Raw genomic sequence first — 21,831 nt, 5'->3', positions numbered from 1 at the left:
AGATGGGAGGAGAGCCACAGGGACCTGACATGGCAGATCGGTAGCCATGGGAAAAATAAAATATGTATGACTAGGCACTGGGACAAATTCAGGAAGCTGTACCCAGAGTTCTGTCCTCCATTGATCTCTTCCCTCATGTTGCATTGTCTGAGCACACATTTTTTGCAGTTGATTATTTTCTGTAGATACTGGGATTTCAACAGTCTACTTTGGTACTGGACAGCAGGACTTACTGCAGTGATGGAAGTGTTCTGTATCTGCACGGTCCATTATGGTAGCCACTAGCTGTATGTGGCTATTGAGCACTTGAAATGTGGCTAGCTTGAGGAACTGAATTTGTATTAATTTTATTTAATTTTAAATAGTGTAGATTTAAGTAGCCATATGTGGCTAGTAGCCACCATATTGAACGGTGCAGATTTAATTGGCCTCTGTCCAGAGCATAAAGCATTGAAGTCACCCATGTCATATGCTGTTAGGAGGTTTCTGTTGTCCTTAGCATAGTAGTAATGCTGGGAAAACGTAGGTACTCAGGGTATATTAATGTTTGTTGAATTAAATTGAATGCATAGTCAGAAGGGAAAGGTAGGAAGCATGAAGAACTGAGTGGTGTCCTGGTAAGGTGTTCTGGGCTGACGCCAACGCCTGACCTTTAGTTTTTGTCTGATTTTGTCGTTTTACTTTTTATTGTGTTCCATTAGCTTGTCCATCCTATGTCTTTTTTGATGTCTAAATATCGCATAGACACAAAATTTTAAACAGATATATAGGTAAAGTATAAAGAATAGTGATACGTTCACCAACCCCCATCTTCTCAAAATGTTTCATTTCTTTAGTCTCCTGTATGTACTTTCCCCTTCTCTCCCCATGAGAGCTAGCCTCAATTTTGTGTTTATTATTATTTCATCACATATATTCACAAACAATTCATTTTTTAGTTTTACAAGTTTTTGAGTTTTATATGAATGGAATCATCTATATGTATTCTTCTATGACTTCCTTTATTCATTTAACATTATATTCCCAGTAACATCCCCATTGTTACATTATATTCATGTTGCATAGTCGTCTCATTTTCACTATCATGGGTTATTCCTTTGTATGACTATGCCACAGATCATCTATGTTATTACTGATGGGTATTTTTTCCTAGTGTTTAACTAGTGCATTACCATGCAGCTGTGAAATATATCACTTGGCACACACGTGAAAGACTTACTGCAAGGTCCAAACGGGTATTTCTCTATTCTGTGTCTTCCTCCTCCTCTCCTTTCTTTTGTTCTCCTCTCCCCCTTCCTTCTTCCCTTCCCCTCCCTTCTTCCTCTTCTCGAATTCAGGGAAAATGAATGCAGAGAAGTAGAGATTTTTTTTTTTTTTTTTGCATTATTTCTGGTAAGCTAAGTGCTCCTTTAAAAGCATCTTGCCTCTGTCTCTAGTCTGCCATGGTCCCTTTATGCTTTTGTGTTCATAGAACAAGCTCGGATTGGGAGTCAGTCAAAAGTATTAGAAATATCTTATTCATTCATAGTCTGTAGCTCTTATGCAAATGGTACCTTTTGTGAAATAACACCTCTTATATCAATTATTTGTCCCTTTTACTTTGCATTATAATTAGAAATTAGAGGGTCTAGATCAGTGGTTCTCAACTCTAGCTGTCCATTAGAATGTCTGGGGAGCCTTTTAAAAAATATCGATGCATCGTATTTCAGCTCAAGCCCCCAGAAAAAGATTTAATTGGTTTGGGGGAGGGACTGGGCCTCACGATTGTTTTTGAAATACCGCAGGTTATTCTATGCAGCCAAGATTGAGAACCACACTAGATCAGTTGTCCTCAAAGTGTCGTCCTTGGACCAGCAGCATCAGCATCACCTGGGAACTTATGTAACTCTCAGGCCTCCCCTAAGACCTACTGAAGCAGAAACTCTGAGTGTGGGGTCCTACAAGCCATATTTTAACAAGTCCCAGGTGAGTCTAATGCACACTCAAGTTGTAGAACCACTGCTGTAAGTCCTTTAAGCATTAACAACAAAGATTCCTTTTACTCAAGTCCAACCTTGTAGAATCCACAGTGTTCCACAATAGCTCTAGACCTGAGAGTAGCTAAAGGAAGTGGGGTGGGGGGGAGAAGCATGCCACTAAAGAAGTCATTTTTGGTAAATGCCTGAGCAAAAGAGAGCTATAAAATATATTGGATGTGTTATCATATTTCTGTAACCAAAATAAACTGAAAAGGTGTCCTGATTGACCGCCAGTGCTTATAAATGAACATCCCCTTTCACCAAGAAGGGACTGTAGTTAGAGGAAAGCATAAGATCGAAAAGAGCAGCCGTAAGTGGTAGAAGAGGCAGTCTCAGAGACTGCCCGGTGATGAAAGGTGAGTCAGGAACATCCTGACAGTCAAGAACAGGATGACGATGTAGTATAATGTTTTGTAGGGTAGCAAGGATAAAATAAAACATGTGAAGTGCCTCATGGACAATTAGTTCCAATAAACTAAAAAATTTTATTGTGATAAAATACACATAACAAGAAATTTGTGCAACCAACACCACTGCCTAGTTCCAGAACATTTTTATCACCCCAAGAGGAAACCCCACACCCACGAAGCAGTTATTCTTCATTCGCCCTTCTCCCTAGCCCTTGACATTCACTCTTCTGATTTCTGTCTCTATATATTTGCCTCTTCTGGATATTTCATAGAAATGAAATCCTTCATTATGTGGCTTTTTGTGTCTGCTTTCTTTAATTTCAGCATAATGTTTTCAAGGTTTATTCATATTGTGGGGGTATATCAGTACTTCATTCTTCTTTCTGACTGAATAGTATACCATAGTGTGGATAGATCTCATTTGTTTTTCCATGAGTCTGTTAACATACATTTGAGTTAAAACTTTTTGGCTATTATGAATAATGCTGCTATGAACATTCAGGTACAAGGTTTTGTTTGAACACTATTTTCATTTCTTTGGGATTTATACTCAGAAGTGGAATTGCTGGGTCATATGATAGTTCTAATATGTGTAACTTTTTGAGGGATCACCAAACCTTTCCACAGGAGCTGCACAATTTTACATTCCCACCAGCAATGTGTGAGGAGTTTCTCACCAAAACAGCGTTATTGTTCATTTAAAAATTTTAGTTATCAAGAGACTTTCTAAAAGGGATATTGATTAGGGACTCTAAACATTTTTTAGAGTAGTGATTCTTAATCAGGGGTTCACATAATAATTACCTGTGGAACTTTTAAAAATACTCATGGCCAGTACCTTCCCTAGATTTTCTGAATGGAGGTCTCCAGAGGTAAAGTCCAGAAGTAATACTCCTCATTAAGAACCATTAGTGTTTCTCGAAGTTTGGTCTGGGGATCCCTGAGGCCCCCTGAGATCCTTTCAGGGGAGTCCTTTGAGATTAAAACTATTTTCATAATCATACTAAGACAGTATTTCCCTTTTTCATTCTCATTCTCTCATGAATGCACATTGAAGTTTTCCAAAGTCTTCGTGACATGTGATAGCATAGCAGACTGAATGCATAAGCAGATTTGAGAATCCAGCTGTCTTCTATTAAGCCAGATATGAAAGAGATTTACAAAAAAGTAAAACAGTACCACTCTTACGATTTTTTATTAAAAAAATTGTTCTTATGACTTATAATGGGTTTATCATTGTCTTTAAATCAATTAATACAATTTTTAAAATTTTCTCAGTTTTAATGGTACACACTGGTAGACATAACCTACATAAATGAAATCTCTTTGAAATCTTTGGTAATTGAAAGTATAAAGAGGTCTTGAGACCAGCAAAATGAGAAATGTAGACCTTTGGGAAAAAAGGAAACAAAAACAGCTATTACCCATTTGTTGGACACTTACCATTAGGTAATATTAGGTTAATCTTTTCACATATTTTGTTTCATTTTGTCTTTATAATAACTCCATGACATATATATATTTAACCCCATTGTCGCATGGAGAAATTTAGTCTCAACGAACTTAACTTGGCTAGTTCATAAGTGGAGGAGCCAGGATTTCAATTTAAGTCTTTAGAGTACATGTTCTTAATCATTACCATCACCTTAAAAAAGTAAGGGTCATCTGTACAGGAAATTGTTGATGGTTCAATGCCATAATGACTCATCTACCTCTAGCATCAGGCCTCAGAAAGATAACCTTTGAAATCTTTGTAGGCATAAATAATATATAAATACCGTGTGGTGCACATACTGGCCTGTTGTTCTCTTTAGTGGTCCTTAGTATAAGGACTATTAAATAGGAGAAATGTAAGAAGGATAATCTAGGCATGAGTAGATGCAGTTAACAAAATGTTTACCTTTTTTGGAAAAGTGATTTTAGCGTCTTATTAAAACATGAGGATAAACATTCATTTAGAACAGTACACAAATTGTGGCCCTTTACAAAAATCTTACTTTCTGAGACCTCATATCCAATCAGTCAGTCCTCTGAAGAGCCCATCATTGTAGGAATGATGAAGTGGAATAATTGTTTTAACTTGTTGGTATCCTCTCTTACAACAGCCAAAAAATTGGGTGCTGCTTTGTTTACATAGATTAAGACTTAGGGTAATTTTTTCATGTGATAATATTTCAGTTCATCAAGAAATAAAATCTTTACTAATTAGAGAAGTTCACTAGATCTAGTCCTTTTCAAAAATTTACTTGCTACCTACAGAGTAAAAACTAATTATGTGCAGTCACTTTTCAAAAAACTGATTCTGGGGGCGCCTGGGTGGCTCAGTCATTAAGCATCTGCTTTCAGCTCAGGTCATGATCCCAGAGTCCTGGGATCGAGCCCCGAGTCGGGCTCCCTGCTCCTCGGGAAGCCTGCTTCTCCCTCTGCCATTCCGGAACCCTGCTTGCGTTCCTCTCTCACTGTCTCTCTCTCTCTGTCAAATAAATAAATAAAATTAAAAAAAAAAAAAAAACTTATTCTGTTTCTCCTAGTACCTTCTCTGAAAAATTATTTCAGAGAATAGCAGAATTTTTTGCTTAGTAATTTATATTCTGCTTGCTGTCTTCCTCTTCTTTCTCCTCTGTCCTTACCCCCCATGCCAGAGCTTTTTCAAAGATTCACTTTGGGGATCGGCATATTTTATAGAAAATGAGTTATTTGCTTATTTGACAAATAGTAATTGTCTAGTGTGTATTGGGCACACTGGGTTAAGAGCGAGGATACTGTAATGAACCAAAACATAGATAAGGTCATGAAATCTACAGTCTAATGAAGTAGATAGACAGACATTAAACAAAGGATCACATTTTTTTTTTTAATTTAAAAAAGTGCTGTGAACAGTAGTACATGGTGTTATTAAAAAGAGCCTAAGGGGGGCGCCTGAGTGGCTCAGTCAGTTAAGCGGCTGTCTTCGGCTCAGGTCATGATCCCAGTGTCCTGGGATCGAGCCCTGCATCAGGTTCCTTGCTCAGCGGAGAGCCTGCTTCTCCCTCTCCCTCTGCCTGCCACTCCCCCTGCTTGTGCTCTCTCTCTCACTATCTCTCTCTCTGTGTCAAATAAATAAATAAATAATCTTCAAAAGAAAAAAAAAAAAAAGAGCCTAATGGGAGGACTGACCTAAGAAGGTTGGAAGAAGACTGAAGCCGAAGTGGGGCTTGGGGAAGGCATGAGTTCCATTTGTGACAAGTGAAAGGATCAATCAAATACATGATACATGCTTCTGGAGCTTAGAGAAGAAATCTGGGCAGGAGATAGAAATGTGTGAATTGTGTGCCGGTAGTTAATTGAAATTGTTGGCTGAGGTGAGATCATTTAGGGAGAATGTATGCAGTGAGAAAAGAAGAGGGCCTAGGGACTAAGTTTTGAGGAATTCTAGTGTTTACTAAACAGAATAGAATGTGTAAGGAGGCAGAGATAGACATCAAATAAATAGGAGGAAAACTAGGAGAATTCAGTGTTAACTGTTTCAAGAGGAGAGAATCTTCCAAGGAGAATCAAATAAAATCCAGACTCTCCTTATTACCATGGCTTACAAGGAATGCCCTACATGATCCCTTCCCACCTCTTTGACCTCTTACCATTCATCTTGCTGCTGGCCTACTTTTGTTCTTTAAACATGTCAGGCTCATTTCCTACCTTAGGACCTATGTGCTTAGTGTTCCCTTTTCTGGAATGTCCTTCCCCCAGTTCAGATTTTATCTCCTCAGAGAAGAGTAGCCAACCCTCTACTCCTTTAGCAGGATTGTTGTCAGACTACTGACCTTTGAATCTCATTATACAGTTAAGATTATATTTTGTTTGGGCCTCAAACTCAGTTCCAGAGCAAATATTTAGGACATGTTAAAGAAAATTATTTTTTCAGAGATGGTTAGCAATGATGGTAGAGAATAATTTTTAGGTTTTAGAGTGCATCCTCCCTAAGGCATCTTGACATGAATTGTTGAAATGGTGAGAGCTATGTCTTATCCCCTTCCGCCAAGTGTATTGCAGGATGGTTAGAGGAATAGGGGAAGACTGAAAAGGAGATGCCTGGAGTCCACTCTGTAGAAATAATGAATGACAAATATGTAACAGTATTGATAATCCAGTGGATTGAAAGCATTGGTAAAACATATGATTATTTTCTGAAAGATGGGAATACCATTAGACAAAGAAAGACTTTCAAAAACTAGTTTAAAGCTGTGAGTTCACTTTAGTTCAATGAATGTTTACTAAACTGACCACAGAGAAGTAATAGGAAGTTGGGAGTGCAGGCCTTAGGGAAAGTTGCTGATTGACCTTATGCTGACTAAGTTCTTCCCCAGCTGAAGAACAGTAATTCCTCTACTCTTTCGAAATATAAAGATTAGCTCTTGAATTTCAGGGCTAGAAAGAATAAATGGCCAAGCAATCAGTGACTATTTTATAATAATCCACTTGCCAATTTAGGGTTTCATAGAACTCCACAGAAGAAAGAAAATGACCTTTGTAGAACTTTGGGGGAGGGGAGTAACTTTATTTTTTATTTTTAAAGAGCCATTTTTGTAGTTAACTCGGTTGATGTGTATTAAATGTACTTTTGTTATCTTAAACATCTACTCCAAGCTCATGGACTTTCCTTATATAGCTCGCCTCTCCATAATCTGGCACGAGAATGCTTTTTAGTACTGAGTGTTTTCTTTTTCTGCTGGTTGCTTCTCACAGCAGTACTGGCCTTTCACCTGGTTTTGTATCTTATTTTAGAAGTGGCCTTGTTCTCAGATCTTATTTTAAATGTTGGTTAGTCCAAGCCTTGCTGCAAATGGCTTTCGTGTCTGTGGAAGACAGAAAAGAAGAAGTCAGCATAAATTAAAATGAGAACGATTTCACATGGACCTAGAAACAAAATTGTTGTAAAAGACAGTAGAGATTAATGCCAAGCTGCCCCAGTCTCCCACTCAGTAAGAATTTGAAGACCAAAAAGGCTAAATGACTTGCTCAAGGTTATAAAATATTGATGAAGATTTATCATTCTCCTTATTTACATGAAGGCAATATACCCTAGTGAGCTATAATTTTAACACATAAAACAAGCTATTCATAAGGAAGGTAAATATACCAAACTGTTTACCCTAGCTATCTTTGAGAAGCATGGGTGGTGCATTACAAAGTTTTCTTCCTAATTCTCCAGGTTTGTCAGTGTTCAGTTACAAACATCAGTATTTTCATATCATGATGAAGGCTGTCACATCTGGATTCAAATCTGGCCTCTGCCACTTCCTGGGCTGTGTCTCTGTGACTTTGGGGAAAGCTTCTCAACCTCTCTGACTTTCCATGTCTTAGCCTGAAAAATAGAAGAAACAATACATACTTTATTGAATTAACTATAAAGGAGTTAACTTTGAGATTCTTCCAGCTAGTACCTGGCCCACAAGGAGCACTTCTGATGGAGTGACCATCACTGTTACTACGGCTGCTGTCCCTGCTTTTATCACAGAACACTGGGCACTGGCGTAGGACGTCCATTCTCAAATGATTTAAATATTCATCTGCTTAAAGACCAGATGCTGAATTAGGCAGTTTTCTTTAACATACCTTCCAGTTCATTTTATCTTTCTGTTAATTCAGAGAAAGCACCATGGCCATCAGTTTTTACTTACCCTATTAGAATAATACTTAACTCTTGGATATCTCAATCAGAGCCCAATCCTTATTATAATTAAAATAAAAATCTCTGACCCTCTTTATTATTTTATACTAGAGAGCTTATCCTGCATTGCTAGGAAAAATTATTAACCCATTGTTAAATTAAAAATCCCTATTGCTACTCATCTTTGAGCACTCTACGTAGAATCGCCATGTGAGAAGCAGATGCCCTTGTGACTTGAATTTGTAATTCTTTTTAGAAACCACTATTTTCTCTGTAACTGGTATCTTAATACGAATAATAGTTCTCTTTTGAACAGCAATCTAAGATCACTGCCCATTTCTTGAAAGTCTCCCTCAGAGCCCCCAAAGTAAATTTCACCTATGCCCCCTAGTTTCTGTTTCTGCCCAGGAAAATCTCAATAAAAATATCCTTTGTTGTTAGTGAACATCTGTATACATAATCTTTTGTGATGCAGTCCCAGAAAAAAATTTCATTTCATTTATGTAGATACACTGTTGCCAACCTACCTAGAGATTGCATAGTCCCAGATTGGAAATTTATAATTTTTTAATTTATTGTTTGGGACAGACCTAGATTGTTTGACCTATTTTAGGTACTAAGTAACAGCCACAGTAAAATATCTGAGTATTTTTTTGTATATTATTTGTAATGTTACTGTTTATGAGGATGCTGTACTTCTCCAGTTTACAACTGAGGAAGCCTGTCATCATCATTAGTACTCATTCATTCAGCATGAACACCTGTTTTATCTTAGGCACTGGAGATGTAAATATGAATAAAACATGATTCCTGCTCTGGAAAATTTCATAGTTTACTGGGGGAGAAGGATACATATATAATTGCATTTCAAAGTGATATGTACTATATAATGAATATATGAACAAAATGTCATAGTCATATAAAGGAGGGAACAGTAAATTTGGGGGTGTACGGTAAGGTTACAAAGAGAAAGTGGCATTTGAGCCAAGTCGTGAAGGATAGATGGGGATTTGCCGTTTGGAGAAAGAGGAGCCAGGAATGGTCATTAGAGTCAGGGAACAGCCTAGCAAAGGCCTAAAGGCTTGCCCTGGCAAGCTATGTGAGGGGAGTGTCTTCAGCATAGCTAGAGAAAAGGCTTTATGAAGGAAAGTGAGTTAAAGTTAGGAGTTTGAACTTTATCATTTGAGCAGTAGGAAAGCATTGAAAATTTTTGAATTATGGCTGATGTAATCAGCCTTGAGTTTGAAAGCTCATAATAGTTTAGGGTGGAGAAAAAGACAAGTGGCAGAGACCAGGTAAAAAGTTGTAATTCTCCAACCAAGACACAAAAGTTTACACTAAGACCGTTTGTGTGTAGATTTAAAAAAAAGAAAAAAAGGATGGGGTGTGTCTCTAGATTTGAGAGCATTTTTGTAGGTGTAAACAATATGATTTTGTGATGGATATGATACGGGAAGTGTGGGCAGGGGGAGATCCAGTTTGGGTGATGGGCTAGAGTAACTGAAATTAATAGAACTGGGGAAAGTGAAAAAGGAAGGGAAGGATTGTTCCTTGTTCTGTTTTTCATCTGTTTTGGGAGCAGGCAAGGGTTTTCATTTTGCATAAGATAGGGTCAGTGTTTTCAGGAACATTCTAGCAGACACGTCTGGATCTGAATCTCAGCAGAGAGGTTACCATAGTAATACTTCCGAGTTCTTACTGTTTATTTTTCCATTAAAAACTAAGGTTCTCAGAGGTTAACTGATTATGGTCTCAGGAAGGTGGCTGTAGAACCAAAACATAAATTCCTAAGCTTCTTACCAACTAGGCCTTAACTAAAATAGCCCTTTGGGGGGAAAAAAAAAATCTCTTGATTTCCATTATAATTGTTTTACTGTTTCATTTCCCAGAGCATCTTTACTTAAAAATACAACAAAACAAAGCCCAACTGGTATATATATCCACAATCTTATTTTCTGATCTTAATGTTTTTTGACTAATGCCAGTCAAATGAAGAGTGCTCGGGATAATAGCTGAGGAGCCCCAAACCTCTTGTTTGGTTCTAACAAAACCTTAAAATTCAAAGATTAGATAGTCCTCAGGAAATACTCATTATTTCACATGTTTGATCTAATCCCAGTTGTTGCTCTGATTCCAAATGAGGGAAATGAGAAGTTTTGAAGAATGAAGGTATAGTGTCCACTTTTCTGCAGGAATTGAAAAGTAAAAATTTCCCCCACTATTGGGATTATTGAGCTATGAGCTATTCTCTTGAACACCAGAGAATAAAGTAGACAGTTCTTCAAAATCCATCCTCACCCCCAAGTTTCAGGGGTCACAGCGTTCATTGAAACACTTGGGTGTTTGTGAAGGACTTGAGTAGACTTCAAAACAAGGCATTGTACACATCTGACACCCTTTTTTCACATATTTTAAAAAATAATTAGCATCCTTTATCCACGTGAAATTCTAGTTTTAACTGTTACTGTATAGATTCTCTGTGAAGCTGGTTGGGCTGTGGTGTTTTTCCGATACTTTGTTCTTGATGCTGTGAAATGTAGTTGCCTGTGTTTAAGACAGAGGCAGTAGAGTGCACCCAGAAGTGGCTATAATTCTATATTTAGTAAGCCATAGGGTTTGCAAAGCATTTGCAGATTCCTTCGGGATAAAATGGTTTCTATAAATATAACATTTTTAATGAAACTATTATTATCATCCATTAGAGAAATGTAGCAGTTAAATGTGCAGGTTTGTGGACAAGACAGAAGCACAAAACTTTTTTTTCTTAAGAGTAGAGTACACTGAGTATTTTAAATACTTAAAAGTAACCATGTGAATCCCATTTTTATACTTTTAATCTTGAATTGCAGAGCTTTTACTCAAGTGTTTACCTTTGGTCCAACATTCCGAGCAGAGAATTCTCAGAGCCGGAGACACCTGGCAGAGTTTTATATGGTAGAAGCAGAGATTTCTTTTGTTGAGAGTCTTCAAGATCTCATACAGGTAGGTACACAAGTTTTAAAACAGTTTCTAAATAACAGATATCTGTGACATTTAATGCTTCTGTATACATTTTCACCTTGGACATCTGTGCATTATAGGTGTTAATGGAGTGAAGAAGATGGGGACCTACTTAATTTGATAAACATCTACTGAATCCCTTTAAAGTACAAGAGTCAGATTTAAGTTCATATCCCAGCTCTGCCATTAATTTTGTTTTGATGTTACCAAACTTTGGTGATCTTTAGCTTCCTCAACTATAAAATGAAAATAATAGTAACTATTTCATAGGGAGTAAATGCAATAATGGATGTATAATGTAAAGCATCTAGTATTGGGCTTAGCATATAGCAAACTCAATAAATAATAGCTCTTGTTATTTGTTAGGCAAATAAATAAAACATCTTTATATTTAGAGAAACATCTACATAGCTGTATTGGAAAGCATCTATGGGAACCATCAGAGCTCTGTTTTGGGGACAAGAGATAAGTCCAGAAAAATAGTCAAGAGTTAGATCTTGAAAGAAAGACTTTGTAAATGCTATGCTAAGTAGTTCAGAAGGTAAAAGAGTTCTCAGTTGGGAAAGGCCATGGTCAATTATAGTTTAGAAACCTCTCTCTAGTGATAATATTAAGAATGATTCAGAGGGGGATAAAAATGAGGGTGGGAGTCCTTTTAGGAGGCTGTGGCCATAATCCAGTTAGAGTACATAAGCTCTGAAGTTGGATGGACCAGGAATTGATTTTTAGCTCCACCACTTGCTTTGTGATCTTAGACAAGGGACTTAATTTTCTGAGCCTCAGTTTCCTCACCTGTAAAATGAGAATAATAGTTCCTACTTTATAGGGTAGTTCAGAGGATTACATGGATTATATATATAAGGCACATAGAATAGTTCATGGCACTTTGTACCCAGAAATTATTGACTGTTATTATGAATTCTCTACCTAGTACCATTAATATCTTAGTTTGGATTTGTAATCACAGGATGTTTAACAATTTTCGTCACCTCTCAACTTATATTCATTTTGTATCTTTCTACTCTTATCCAGTAAATGACCCAATTCCACTTAAAACATAAATACCACATATATTGTCAAATAGAATGGACTTACTTTTTTTATTATCCTGTCTTGGTTGGATTTCCTAGTAAACAAACTAAAGCAGAGATTTGGGGGGTGGGCAGTTATTGGGGAATGCTCTAGAGAACAACCATCTGTAAGGAAAGGAAGAAAGCAGCATTGGGCAGAGGGAAAAGTTGAACTACAATGCATGTACAGAAGCCTTAGCTAAATCTTTGAGGAACTTTGGAGCAGGAATGGTCCTTCATAGTTGTCTCATAGAAAGGCAAGGGGGTGGTGTACCTTTGTTCTTCCCCCATCAAGCAGTTACCTGACATGGGCTAGCCTTGGGAAGAGGCATACTCTTGGGTAAGGTAGCACTCCTGGCCTGGCCAGTTCCTGAAGAGGAACTCAACTAGGAGCCATCAGTAATTAATATTCCCAGTGGATAAAGCTCTTGGTCCTAAAGGGGTGTTTTGACCACACACAGTATCCATTTATATACCACTTTAACATCTCCCAGTGATTGTTGTGGACCATTGTTCCCCGGGGGACATTTTTGGTTGTCTCTAGGAAGTGGACGGAGGAGAGGGGAGAGTAGTTGCTACTGGCATCCAGTGGGTAAAGGCTAGGGATGCTGTTCAACATGCTAACATGCCCAGGTCCCTCCCCCTCAACAAAGAGTTATCTGGCCAAAAATGACAATAGTAACACTGTCAAGTATTTCTTTTCTAAAATGTAGGGATTCAGGGAGCGCCTGGATGGCTCAGTCTTTAAGCATCTGCCTTTGGCTCAGGTCATGATCCCAGGGTCCTGGGATCGAGCCCCACATCAGGCTCCCTGCTCAGCGGGAGGCCTGCTTCTCCCTCTCCAACTCCCCCTGCTTGTGTTCCCTCTCTCGCTGTCTCTCTCTCTATCAAATAAATAAATAAATCCTTAAAAAATAAATAAATAAAATGTAGGGATTCAGGATCTGAGCCTCACAAGGAGTCAGTAAGATTCCTTAAGCAGCTTTTGCTTCCAGCCCACCACCCAATTCAGTATTACTCTCTCACTTAGGCAATGAGAGTATTGTAAGCCACAGAACCACATCCTTTATCTCCCTGTTTCTGCCTTGACCCTGTCTCTCCTGCCCCTCCCCCTGTAAATAGCAGAGAAAAGTTCCAAAGACATAAATTATGTTAGAAATTATTAAACATTATAATTATAAATTCTGTACCTAATAATTTTTATTTAGTATTCCACTGAGTATTACTCAGCATACACTGTTCAATGATGTTTAATTAATTGAAATACAAACTTTTTCTTAAAGACAGAAAAAAAGGGCCCCCCCCCCACAAGTAATTTTCTACTTCTCTTAATTTTCTCCCTTTTATAAATTACATTCTGTGGAAATTATTAGCTTGATGAAAATATTAAATCAGAATACTGTAACAAAGGATTTTCCCCTCATAAGGTATAAACAAATATTACTATTTTAGTGCCATTGAGTAATGTATTTTTAAAAACATCTGAAGGTTATGCTAACCCTTCAGTTAAGTTTCTGTTTTCTTCAAATATATTTATAGAGCATAGTCTGAAAGTCAAGGTTAGAGAAGCCAATGATTTTCTTCTTCAAATGGAAATTTACTGCTCATATGAAAGACACCAGCTTAACATCCCCAGTGGTCAAAGTCTTCATCTTACAGATAGGTGTGTTGTACGCCTCAACAGTTCATACTTAGTATCCAGTCTGTTTTTGTTTGCTCCTCGTATGTGTCAGCTTTTTTTAGTGATTGAGGTATATGACCCTTCATAAATCATTCAGTTACTTAGTGATTTCTTTATCTCACTATTCCCAGATCAAAGGTAATATAGCCTCAAGGTAAAAGATCTTTAGCCTCCTTTTGCTCTTCTTTCATCAGGCTATTCCTTACTCTTATACAAAATATATATGTAAATATAAAAATACAAAATATATAAAAAAATGGGGTGCCTGGGTGGCTCAGTCGTTGAGCGTCTGCCTTCAGCTCAGGTCATGATCCCAGGGTCCTGGGATCAAGCCCCACATCGGGCTCCCTGCTCGGCAGGAAGCCTGCTTCTCCCTCTCCCACACCCCAGCTCGTGTTCCTGCTCTCGCTAACTCTCTCTCTCTGTCAAATAAATAAATAAAATCTTTAAAAAAAAAATATATATATATATATACATAAAATATATATACATATACACACACACACACACATACATATGCATATATATAAATGTATCTGGTTGTTTCTTGGTAATTAAGTACGTTCCTGTATCTGATCATACTGAGGTAGTGCAGGAGATGCTTGTGCCCCGCCCTGTGTCTCCAGCCTTGAGAGGGTGTACCAGGAGAAGGAGGGAAGATCCCTGCCTCTGGGGTAGCCTGTACTTACTGAGTGTCTCTGAGTCCAACATTGGGAAGGCCTAATAGGATCTCACTGACTTCAAGCATTTTAGTTTTGATTAGAAATATTTTCCATTCCAGTCAGTTTTTTTCTTCTAACAAGTTTTTTTCTGTGGGATGTGTAATGATACCCCTGGTAGAATGCATTCTTACATACTGATTTGTGTTGTATCAGGATTTATGTTATTTTCACTGTATGCTTTAGCAAAGCAAAAATATACATATTTAGATGTAGATCTATCTCATTGCTCCTCTAATTTTAAAGTCAGCTTTCATTTACCAGTGACTGAATGAAGCACTTTTCAAAGTCTCATTCTTCACAACAACTAATGTTAGTTGTGTCCTTCTCTGAGCCAGGTACTAAAGCTAAAAGTCTTATACATGGATTATCTCATTTAATTATCACAATAATCCTGGAAGCTAGGTACTGTTATTGTCCTGATTCTACAAGTGAGTATACTGCACTTTAGAGAGGCATCAGTCAGTTTTGGCTGTTCATTTGACATCCCACTTCAATACTAGTATTGAAACTGTTAACGAAAGATTCATACATTTTTCTTTCCTTTTTTTACCCACTCTGGGAAGAAATTGCACTGCCTGCCATAATCAATCTGGAAAACTGAACTAACTTGCTGCAGTATATTTGGGGATTAAGAGGCCTAACGGATTTATAGCTGCTAAAACCTGGAGAGCAGTCCTTACAGGACCCTAAATAGGTTTTTCATATAAAGGAACTTACTTGTCAGACAATTCTCTGTCACTTCTCTTAGGTTATGGAGGGACTCTTCAAGACTGCAACAATGACGGTTCTCTCAAACTGTCCTGAAGATGTTGAACTCTGTCACAAGTTCATAGCTCCTGGCCAAAAGGTAATTAGTTTTGTGGATGAAGTCCAATACATCTACTCTTTAAATATGTTAATTACATATAATAAATATAATTACATTTAATAATTTTTTTTTCTCTTTTCTTACCAAGGACAGATTAGAACATATGCTAAAAAACAACTTTTTAATGTAAGTAGGTACTATACTTTCTCTGAACTTTATTCATATTTTATCATAGTATTTATCACAGTCTTAAATTTTTTTTGTTTATATATCTGCTTATCACAAGGAAGGCCCATGTTTTAAATATTTTTGTAGCTCTTATATCTGGTTCATAGTTGATCATCAGTGTTTCATGAATAAATACATGAATAAATCATAGCAAGATAAATGAATACAGTAATTATTAACTGAATTAATGCAATTGAGACTAATATTAACTTTAGTAATAAAAATTTGGCTCAATTAAAAAACTTTTATTTTGGAGCACCTGGGTGGTTCAGTCAGTTAAGCGTCTGACTCTTGGTTTTGGCTTAGGTCATGATCTCAGGGTTGTGAGATCAAGCCCTGCCTCGGGCTCTAAGCTCAGTGCAGAGTCTGCTTGTCCCTCTCCTTCCCTCTCTGCCCCTCCCCCACTCACACTGGCTTGCTCACTCGCTCTCTCTCTCAGATAAATAAATAAAATCTTTTTAAAAAACTTAAGTCCAGTATATTAACATATATTAGTTTCAGGTGTGCAATGTAGTGATTCAACAATGCTATTATGTTATTCAATGCTCATCGAGATAAGTGTACTCTTAATCCCCTTCACCTATTTCACCCATTCCCCCTCCCACCTCCCCTCTGGTAACCATCTGTCTGTTCTCTGTAGTTAAGAGTCTGGTTTGGTTTTGTTTGCTTGTCTATTTTTTTCTTTGTTTTATTTTTTAAATTCTACATATAAGTGAAATCGTGCGGTATTTGTCTTTCTCTGACTGACTTATTTCACTAGATTCATCCATGTTGTTGCAAATGGCAAGATTTCATTCTTTTTTATGGCTGAGTAATATTTCATTGTGTATCTGTACCACATCTTCACCTATTCATCTATCAGTGGAGACTTGGACTGCTTCCATAGTTTGGCTATTGTAAATAATGCTACAATAAACATAGGGGTGCATGTATTTTTTCAAATGAGTGTTTTTGTATTTTGGGGTAAATACCCAGTAGTGGAATTACTGGATCATATGGTAGTTCTATTTTTAATTTTTTGAGGAACCTCCATACTGTTTTCCACAGTGGCTGCACTAGTTTGCATTCCCACCAATAGTGCGCGAGGGTTCCTTTTTCTCCACATTCTCACCAACACTTGTTGTTTCTTATGTACTTGATTTTAGCCATTCTAACAGGCGTGAGATGATATCTCATTGTGGTTTTGATTTGCATTTCCCTGATTAGTGATGTTGAGCATCTTTTCATATGTCTGTTGGGCGTCTGGATACCTTTGGAAAAATGTCTGTTCATGTCTTCTGCCTATTTTTAATTGGATTATTTGTTTTTTGGGTGTTGAGTTGTATCAGTTCTCTATATATTATAGATACTAACCCTTCATCAGATATGTCATTTGCAAATATCTTCTCCCATTCAGTAGGTTATCTTTTAGTTTTGTTGATTGTTTCCTTGGCTTTCTGTGCAGAAGCTTTTTATTTTGGTGTTGTCCCAATAGTCTATTTTTGTTTTTGTTTCCCTTGTCTCAGGAGACATACCTAAAAATGTGTTGCTGTGGCTGATGTGAAAGAAATTACTGCCTGTGTTCTCTTCTAGGATTTTCATGGTTTTAGGTCTCACATTTCGGTTCTTAATCCATTCTGAATTTATTTTTATGTATGTTGTAACAATGTGATCCAGTTCCATTCTTCTGCATGTAGCTGTCTAGTGTTCCCAACACCATTTGTTGAAGATACTGTCTTTTTCCCAACGGATATTCTTTCCTGCTTTGTCGAAGATTAACTGACCATACTATTGAGTGTTTATTTCTGGGCTCTCTGTTCTGTTCCATTGATCTATGTGTCTATTTTTGTGCCAGTAGTATACATTTTGATTACTACAGCTTTGTAGTATATCTTGAAATCTAGGATTATGATACCTCCAGTTTTGTTCCTCTTTTTCAATATTGCTTTGGCTCTTTGGGATCTTTCGTAGGATTGTTTGTTCTAGTTCTGTGAAAAATGCTATTGGTACTTTAATAGGGATTACGTTAAATCTGTAGATTGCTTTGGGTAGTATGAACATTTTAACAGTATTTGTTTTTCCAATCCATGAGCATGGAGTATGTTTTCATTTGTTTGTGTTATCTAAAAAACAAACTTCTAAAATACATGCATGTAATGTCTGCCTGTCAGTTTTTCTCTGTTTCAGTTTTCTTTTTATTTACTTTCAATTGCTCAAATCTGATAATATATTCTACACTGTTTTTTAGCCACCTTTTTAAACCTAAAGATCTGCGTTTTAAGTATAACACATATGTTGTTCCTTCATTTCCACTACAATCCTGTACAAGTAGTACTGGATATTGGACTGGTTATTTATTCCACTAAGCATACTAATCAGATAGTCTGTTCCATTTTACAGTTTACTATAAAACAAATACATACTTAATATGGAAAAAGAACAAGCAATCTCTTCATAAATAGTGCAAACATTTTATATAAGACTTAGTATTCATTGTATTTACAGAGTGTATAGGAGGTAAGTTTGATACTCGGAAGAAGAGAAAATTGTTTCTGAACATGATTTGATATCATTCTTCACTTACTGTCATTAGGTTTAGGAAGTTTTTGTTCTAAGAGAATAAAGAATTCAACCGTCCTGGAGGAGGGTAATAAGAAAAACTTGGCAGACTTGACTGAACTGAGAATTTCAGGTATCAGTGTAGGCCTTCAGGCTACAAGTTAAAAGTGATGAGTCCTGGAGCCTGAATGAATAGCAAGGCAACAGAGAATGAGATCAGAAAAAGAGGAAATAGGAGCCCCATGATAGAGAATCGAAAGGCAGTGAAGTACAAATGAAGGCTTTTGAGGTTTTCTTTTCTTCACTGTAGTGTATATTAAGTATGTTAACTAACTGGAATTTAAATAAAAACTTGAAAAAAGAAAAGAAAGTGTATATTGAATATTCACGATGTGCCGAGCTTGTTCTAGAATCTGAACAAACTGTCTTAAAGCAGTGAACATAGAAGACAAAATTCCCTGCCTTCATTGAGCTTACATTTCGGGGGGCGGTAATAAGAAACAAGAAACAAGAATAATAAGTAAAACCTATAGTTGTGAGAATGAGTTATACTAAGGGGGAAGAAACCCAGAGAAGAGAAAGAAGATAAGACAAAAGAGTGAGGAGGTAGAAGTTTTAGATAGTGTGACAGAGAAGATCTCACTGAGATGACTTTTCAGTAAAGACTTAAAGAAAGTGAGAGAACTAGCTGTATGGATATGTGGGAAAAGAATATTCTAGGCAGAGGGAATAGCAACTACAAAGGCCTCGAGGTTGGAGCATGCCTGGTGTGTTCAAGTAATAGGAGTGGATAAGGGAAAAGGATAATAGAAGATAAAGAAAGGAGGTGAGAGGTGGGAAAATCATGTAGGGCCTTGTAGGTCACTGTGAAGAGTTTGGGTTTTTGCTTGAGTGATGTGGGGAAGCCATTGAAGGGTTCTGTACAGAGGACTGATAAGATCTGAATTGGATTTAACAGGATCACTGTGGCAGGCTTTAGAGTAAGAGCAGAAAACCAACCAGGAGATTATTACAGTCATCTGGGTGAGAATAAATGATGGTTTGGACCATGTATTAGATTTATACAGAGAAACAAAACTGACATGATGTATATAAAGAGAAAGATTTATTTTTAAGGAATCATCTCACACAATGTGGAGGCTTGTTGAGTTCAAAATTTGATGGAGTAGTTCAGTAGGCTAGAGACTCAGGGAAGAGTTGGCAGCTGGAGTCTGAAGGCATTTTGCTGGCAGAATTCCCTCTTTCTTGGGAGAGGCCAGTCTTTGTCCTCTTAAGGCCTTCAACTCATCATGTGGCCCACTCACATTATGGAGGGTAACGTGCTTTACTCATCATCCACTGATTTAAATGTTAATCTCATCCAGAAACACCTTCACAGAAACATCCTGAATGTTTGACCAAATATCTGGGTACCATAGCCCAGCCAAATTGACACATAAAATTAACCATCATAGGCCAGGATGGTGGCAGTAGAGGTACAGAGAAGTTGTTCTATTCTAGATATATTTTAAAGATAGAACAAACAGGATTTGCTGAGAATGGGAAAGAGGGAGAAGTCAGGTGTAACTTCAAGTCTTTTGTCTTATACAGCTGTAATGGCCATTAACTGAAATTGGGAAAGCCATTAGAGTAGCAAGGGGTTGGGGGGGGAAGGGGGTGGTATCACCACATGATACATCATGTATCATGTTAAGATTGAGATGCTTTTCAGACATCCAGTTGTAGATGTTGGGTAGGCAGTTTCAGATGAGTTCTGGACATTGCATATTGATAAAAGTAGTAAGTAAGCAGGGAAGGAAAGAATTAATTTGGGCATCCTAAGGAATCTGTGCTGGTGACAGAAAACCAGGGAGAACATCTTAAGAGACGTTATCCACATCCTATCTAGTGAATAAGATCTAAGATGGGAAAAAAATATCCACCATTTATTTATTGAATATTTGCTATTTGCCAGACATCAGTGATAAACCTTACATACATAAATGTAAAAAAAGTTCATTGTATCTTCACAACTCTGTGAGTTGTTTTATTGCTCTTTTGTGGATGAAGAATCAACCCAAAGAGATTAAGCAAGTAGAAGATGAAATGGAAATTCAAACCCACCTATCTGATTTCAAAGCTCATGCTTTCAACCACTAGGCTTCGAAAGGGCACTGGAATTAATGCTAGAGTAGTTGTATCTTTTCACTGTCCTTATGACCCTCACATATCACTTGTGCTTTGGAGTTCAGGTCTATAAAATATTGAGGTTGTTAAATGACCTCATGGGCTGTGCCACATCGGTCATTGCCAGCATCACTGTCCATTCCACAGTGCAAATCATAGCTGTGGTTTAAACGTATACCTGTGATGATTTGTGTAGTGTTTGTCACCTCCATGTGGTCAGGGATTTGTTGATTTTGTTTACTGTTACACCCCCAGTGCTTAGTGCCTCTAACAGGAACTCAGTAAATATTTATTGAATAACTGAATGAATGAGTAAATGACATTTGAGTAGCCACGGGGGTGAGAGTATTCTCCTTTAGGCTAGGTCCTCTCCCTGAGGCTTCCTGTTAACTCCTGTCACTCTGTACTTTGGGCACTGAGTGTAGTGATCTATGACTCAGAGGACCTGGATTCTAATTCTGGCTATACTTCTTATCAGCTCTTAATGAATGTGTTAATACTTTTCAACAAATATTTATTGACTGTCTACTATGAGTTAGGCACTGTGCTAGTCATTGATGATCCAGGTCCTTTTATGGAATTTAAAATCTAGAGAAAAAAATGAACAGTTAACTGTTTGCATGAATGATTATTTACTTACAACTATGATTAATAGTAAATCTTTAACCTTTCTGAACTTGAGTTTCCTCATCTATAAAGTTATAACTTGTCTGTCATATCGTTGAAAGGATCAATTGGGCAACTGCTTAAGCAATGTGCCAGACTATATAACTTAACAATCCTGTTATAAAACATCTAAAAATGCTTGTTAAAAATTATAAGAATCCTTTTAATTACATTGTTGAGTTCACTAGAAAGTAAGAGAAGTTCCAGGAGCTACAAATGAAGAGGGAACTGAGCACCGGCGGGGGGGGGGAATACATAAATGGCATGACACTGAGGTTTCTCAACGTGGAGGGTATGGTAGATGGCGGGGGCGGAGTTGGGGGGAGGGAGTTGCCAGTCTTTGAAACCAGAGATTTTAACAGCCATAAGAGGACATGAAAATAGACCTAAGCATGATGAATTAGAATCGAGATACTCCCCAAGTACACATATGCATACATATGCACACACATGCACCCACACACAGAAGATAACCATGTGACTTGTATTCCTTTGCATAAATAGATTTCATTGTATTCTTGACTACTTATAATTGTTATATATGAAAATAAATTATTTAGAGGACTTGTATAATAATTGAATTTAGCCTTCACCAAGCAGAAATAGAATTCAGTTTTTTTATGTCTCCTTTATAGTATTAGGTTTTTAAAATAAAGAGTACTTACCTTCTTTTGCTCTTCATTTATCTGTGAATTTGAGTCAAAGAATGCTAATAATTTTAGCTTAGCATTTCTAACCTAACAGCTTCAGAATAATTTTCTTAAACCATAAAAAAATTTAAATATGAAGGTAGTTTGATCCTGCATCATGCAGTATCACTATGTCTCTTCCTCCTTTGCTCAAAGTACTTTAGAAATAGCTTCTGGGAGGAAGAGAT

General features: G+C 37.2%; 1 protein-coding gene across 3 annotated transcripts in view; it reads left to right on the top strand.

Annotated features, from left to right (window-relative positions):
* NARS2 (asparaginyl-tRNA synthetase 2, mitochondrial) overlaps window positions 1-21,831 on the top strand; it is a 132,350-nt gene that overhangs the window by 81,511 nt on the left and 29,008 nt on the right. For 2 of the 3 annotated variants that reach the window (XM_032427025.1, XM_032427026.1), the window contains 3 exons: window positions 10,925-11,057; window positions 15,297-15,395; window positions 15,505-15,542. In XM_032427025.1, coding sequence (XP_032282916.1) covers window positions 10,925-11,057; window positions 15,297-15,395; window positions 15,505-15,542 — 270 coding nt within the window. The remainder of the gene's footprint in view (window positions 1-10,924; window positions 11,058-15,296; window positions 15,396-15,504; window positions 15,543-21,831) is intronic. The other variant, XR_004302115.1, reaches the window with a different exon arrangement.

The sequence above is a fragment of the Phoca vitulina genome, unplaced genomic scaffold (genome assembly GCF_004348235.1).
Source record: "Phoca vitulina isolate PV1807 unplaced genomic scaffold, GSC_HSeal_1.0 scaffold36, whole genome shotgun sequence".
Classification (NCBI taxonomy): domain Eukaryota; kingdom Metazoa; phylum Chordata; class Mammalia; order Carnivora; family Phocidae; genus Phoca; species Phoca vitulina.
Note: the sequence above shows the minus strand (reverse complement) of the source record. Positions and strands in the feature narration are given on the sequence as shown.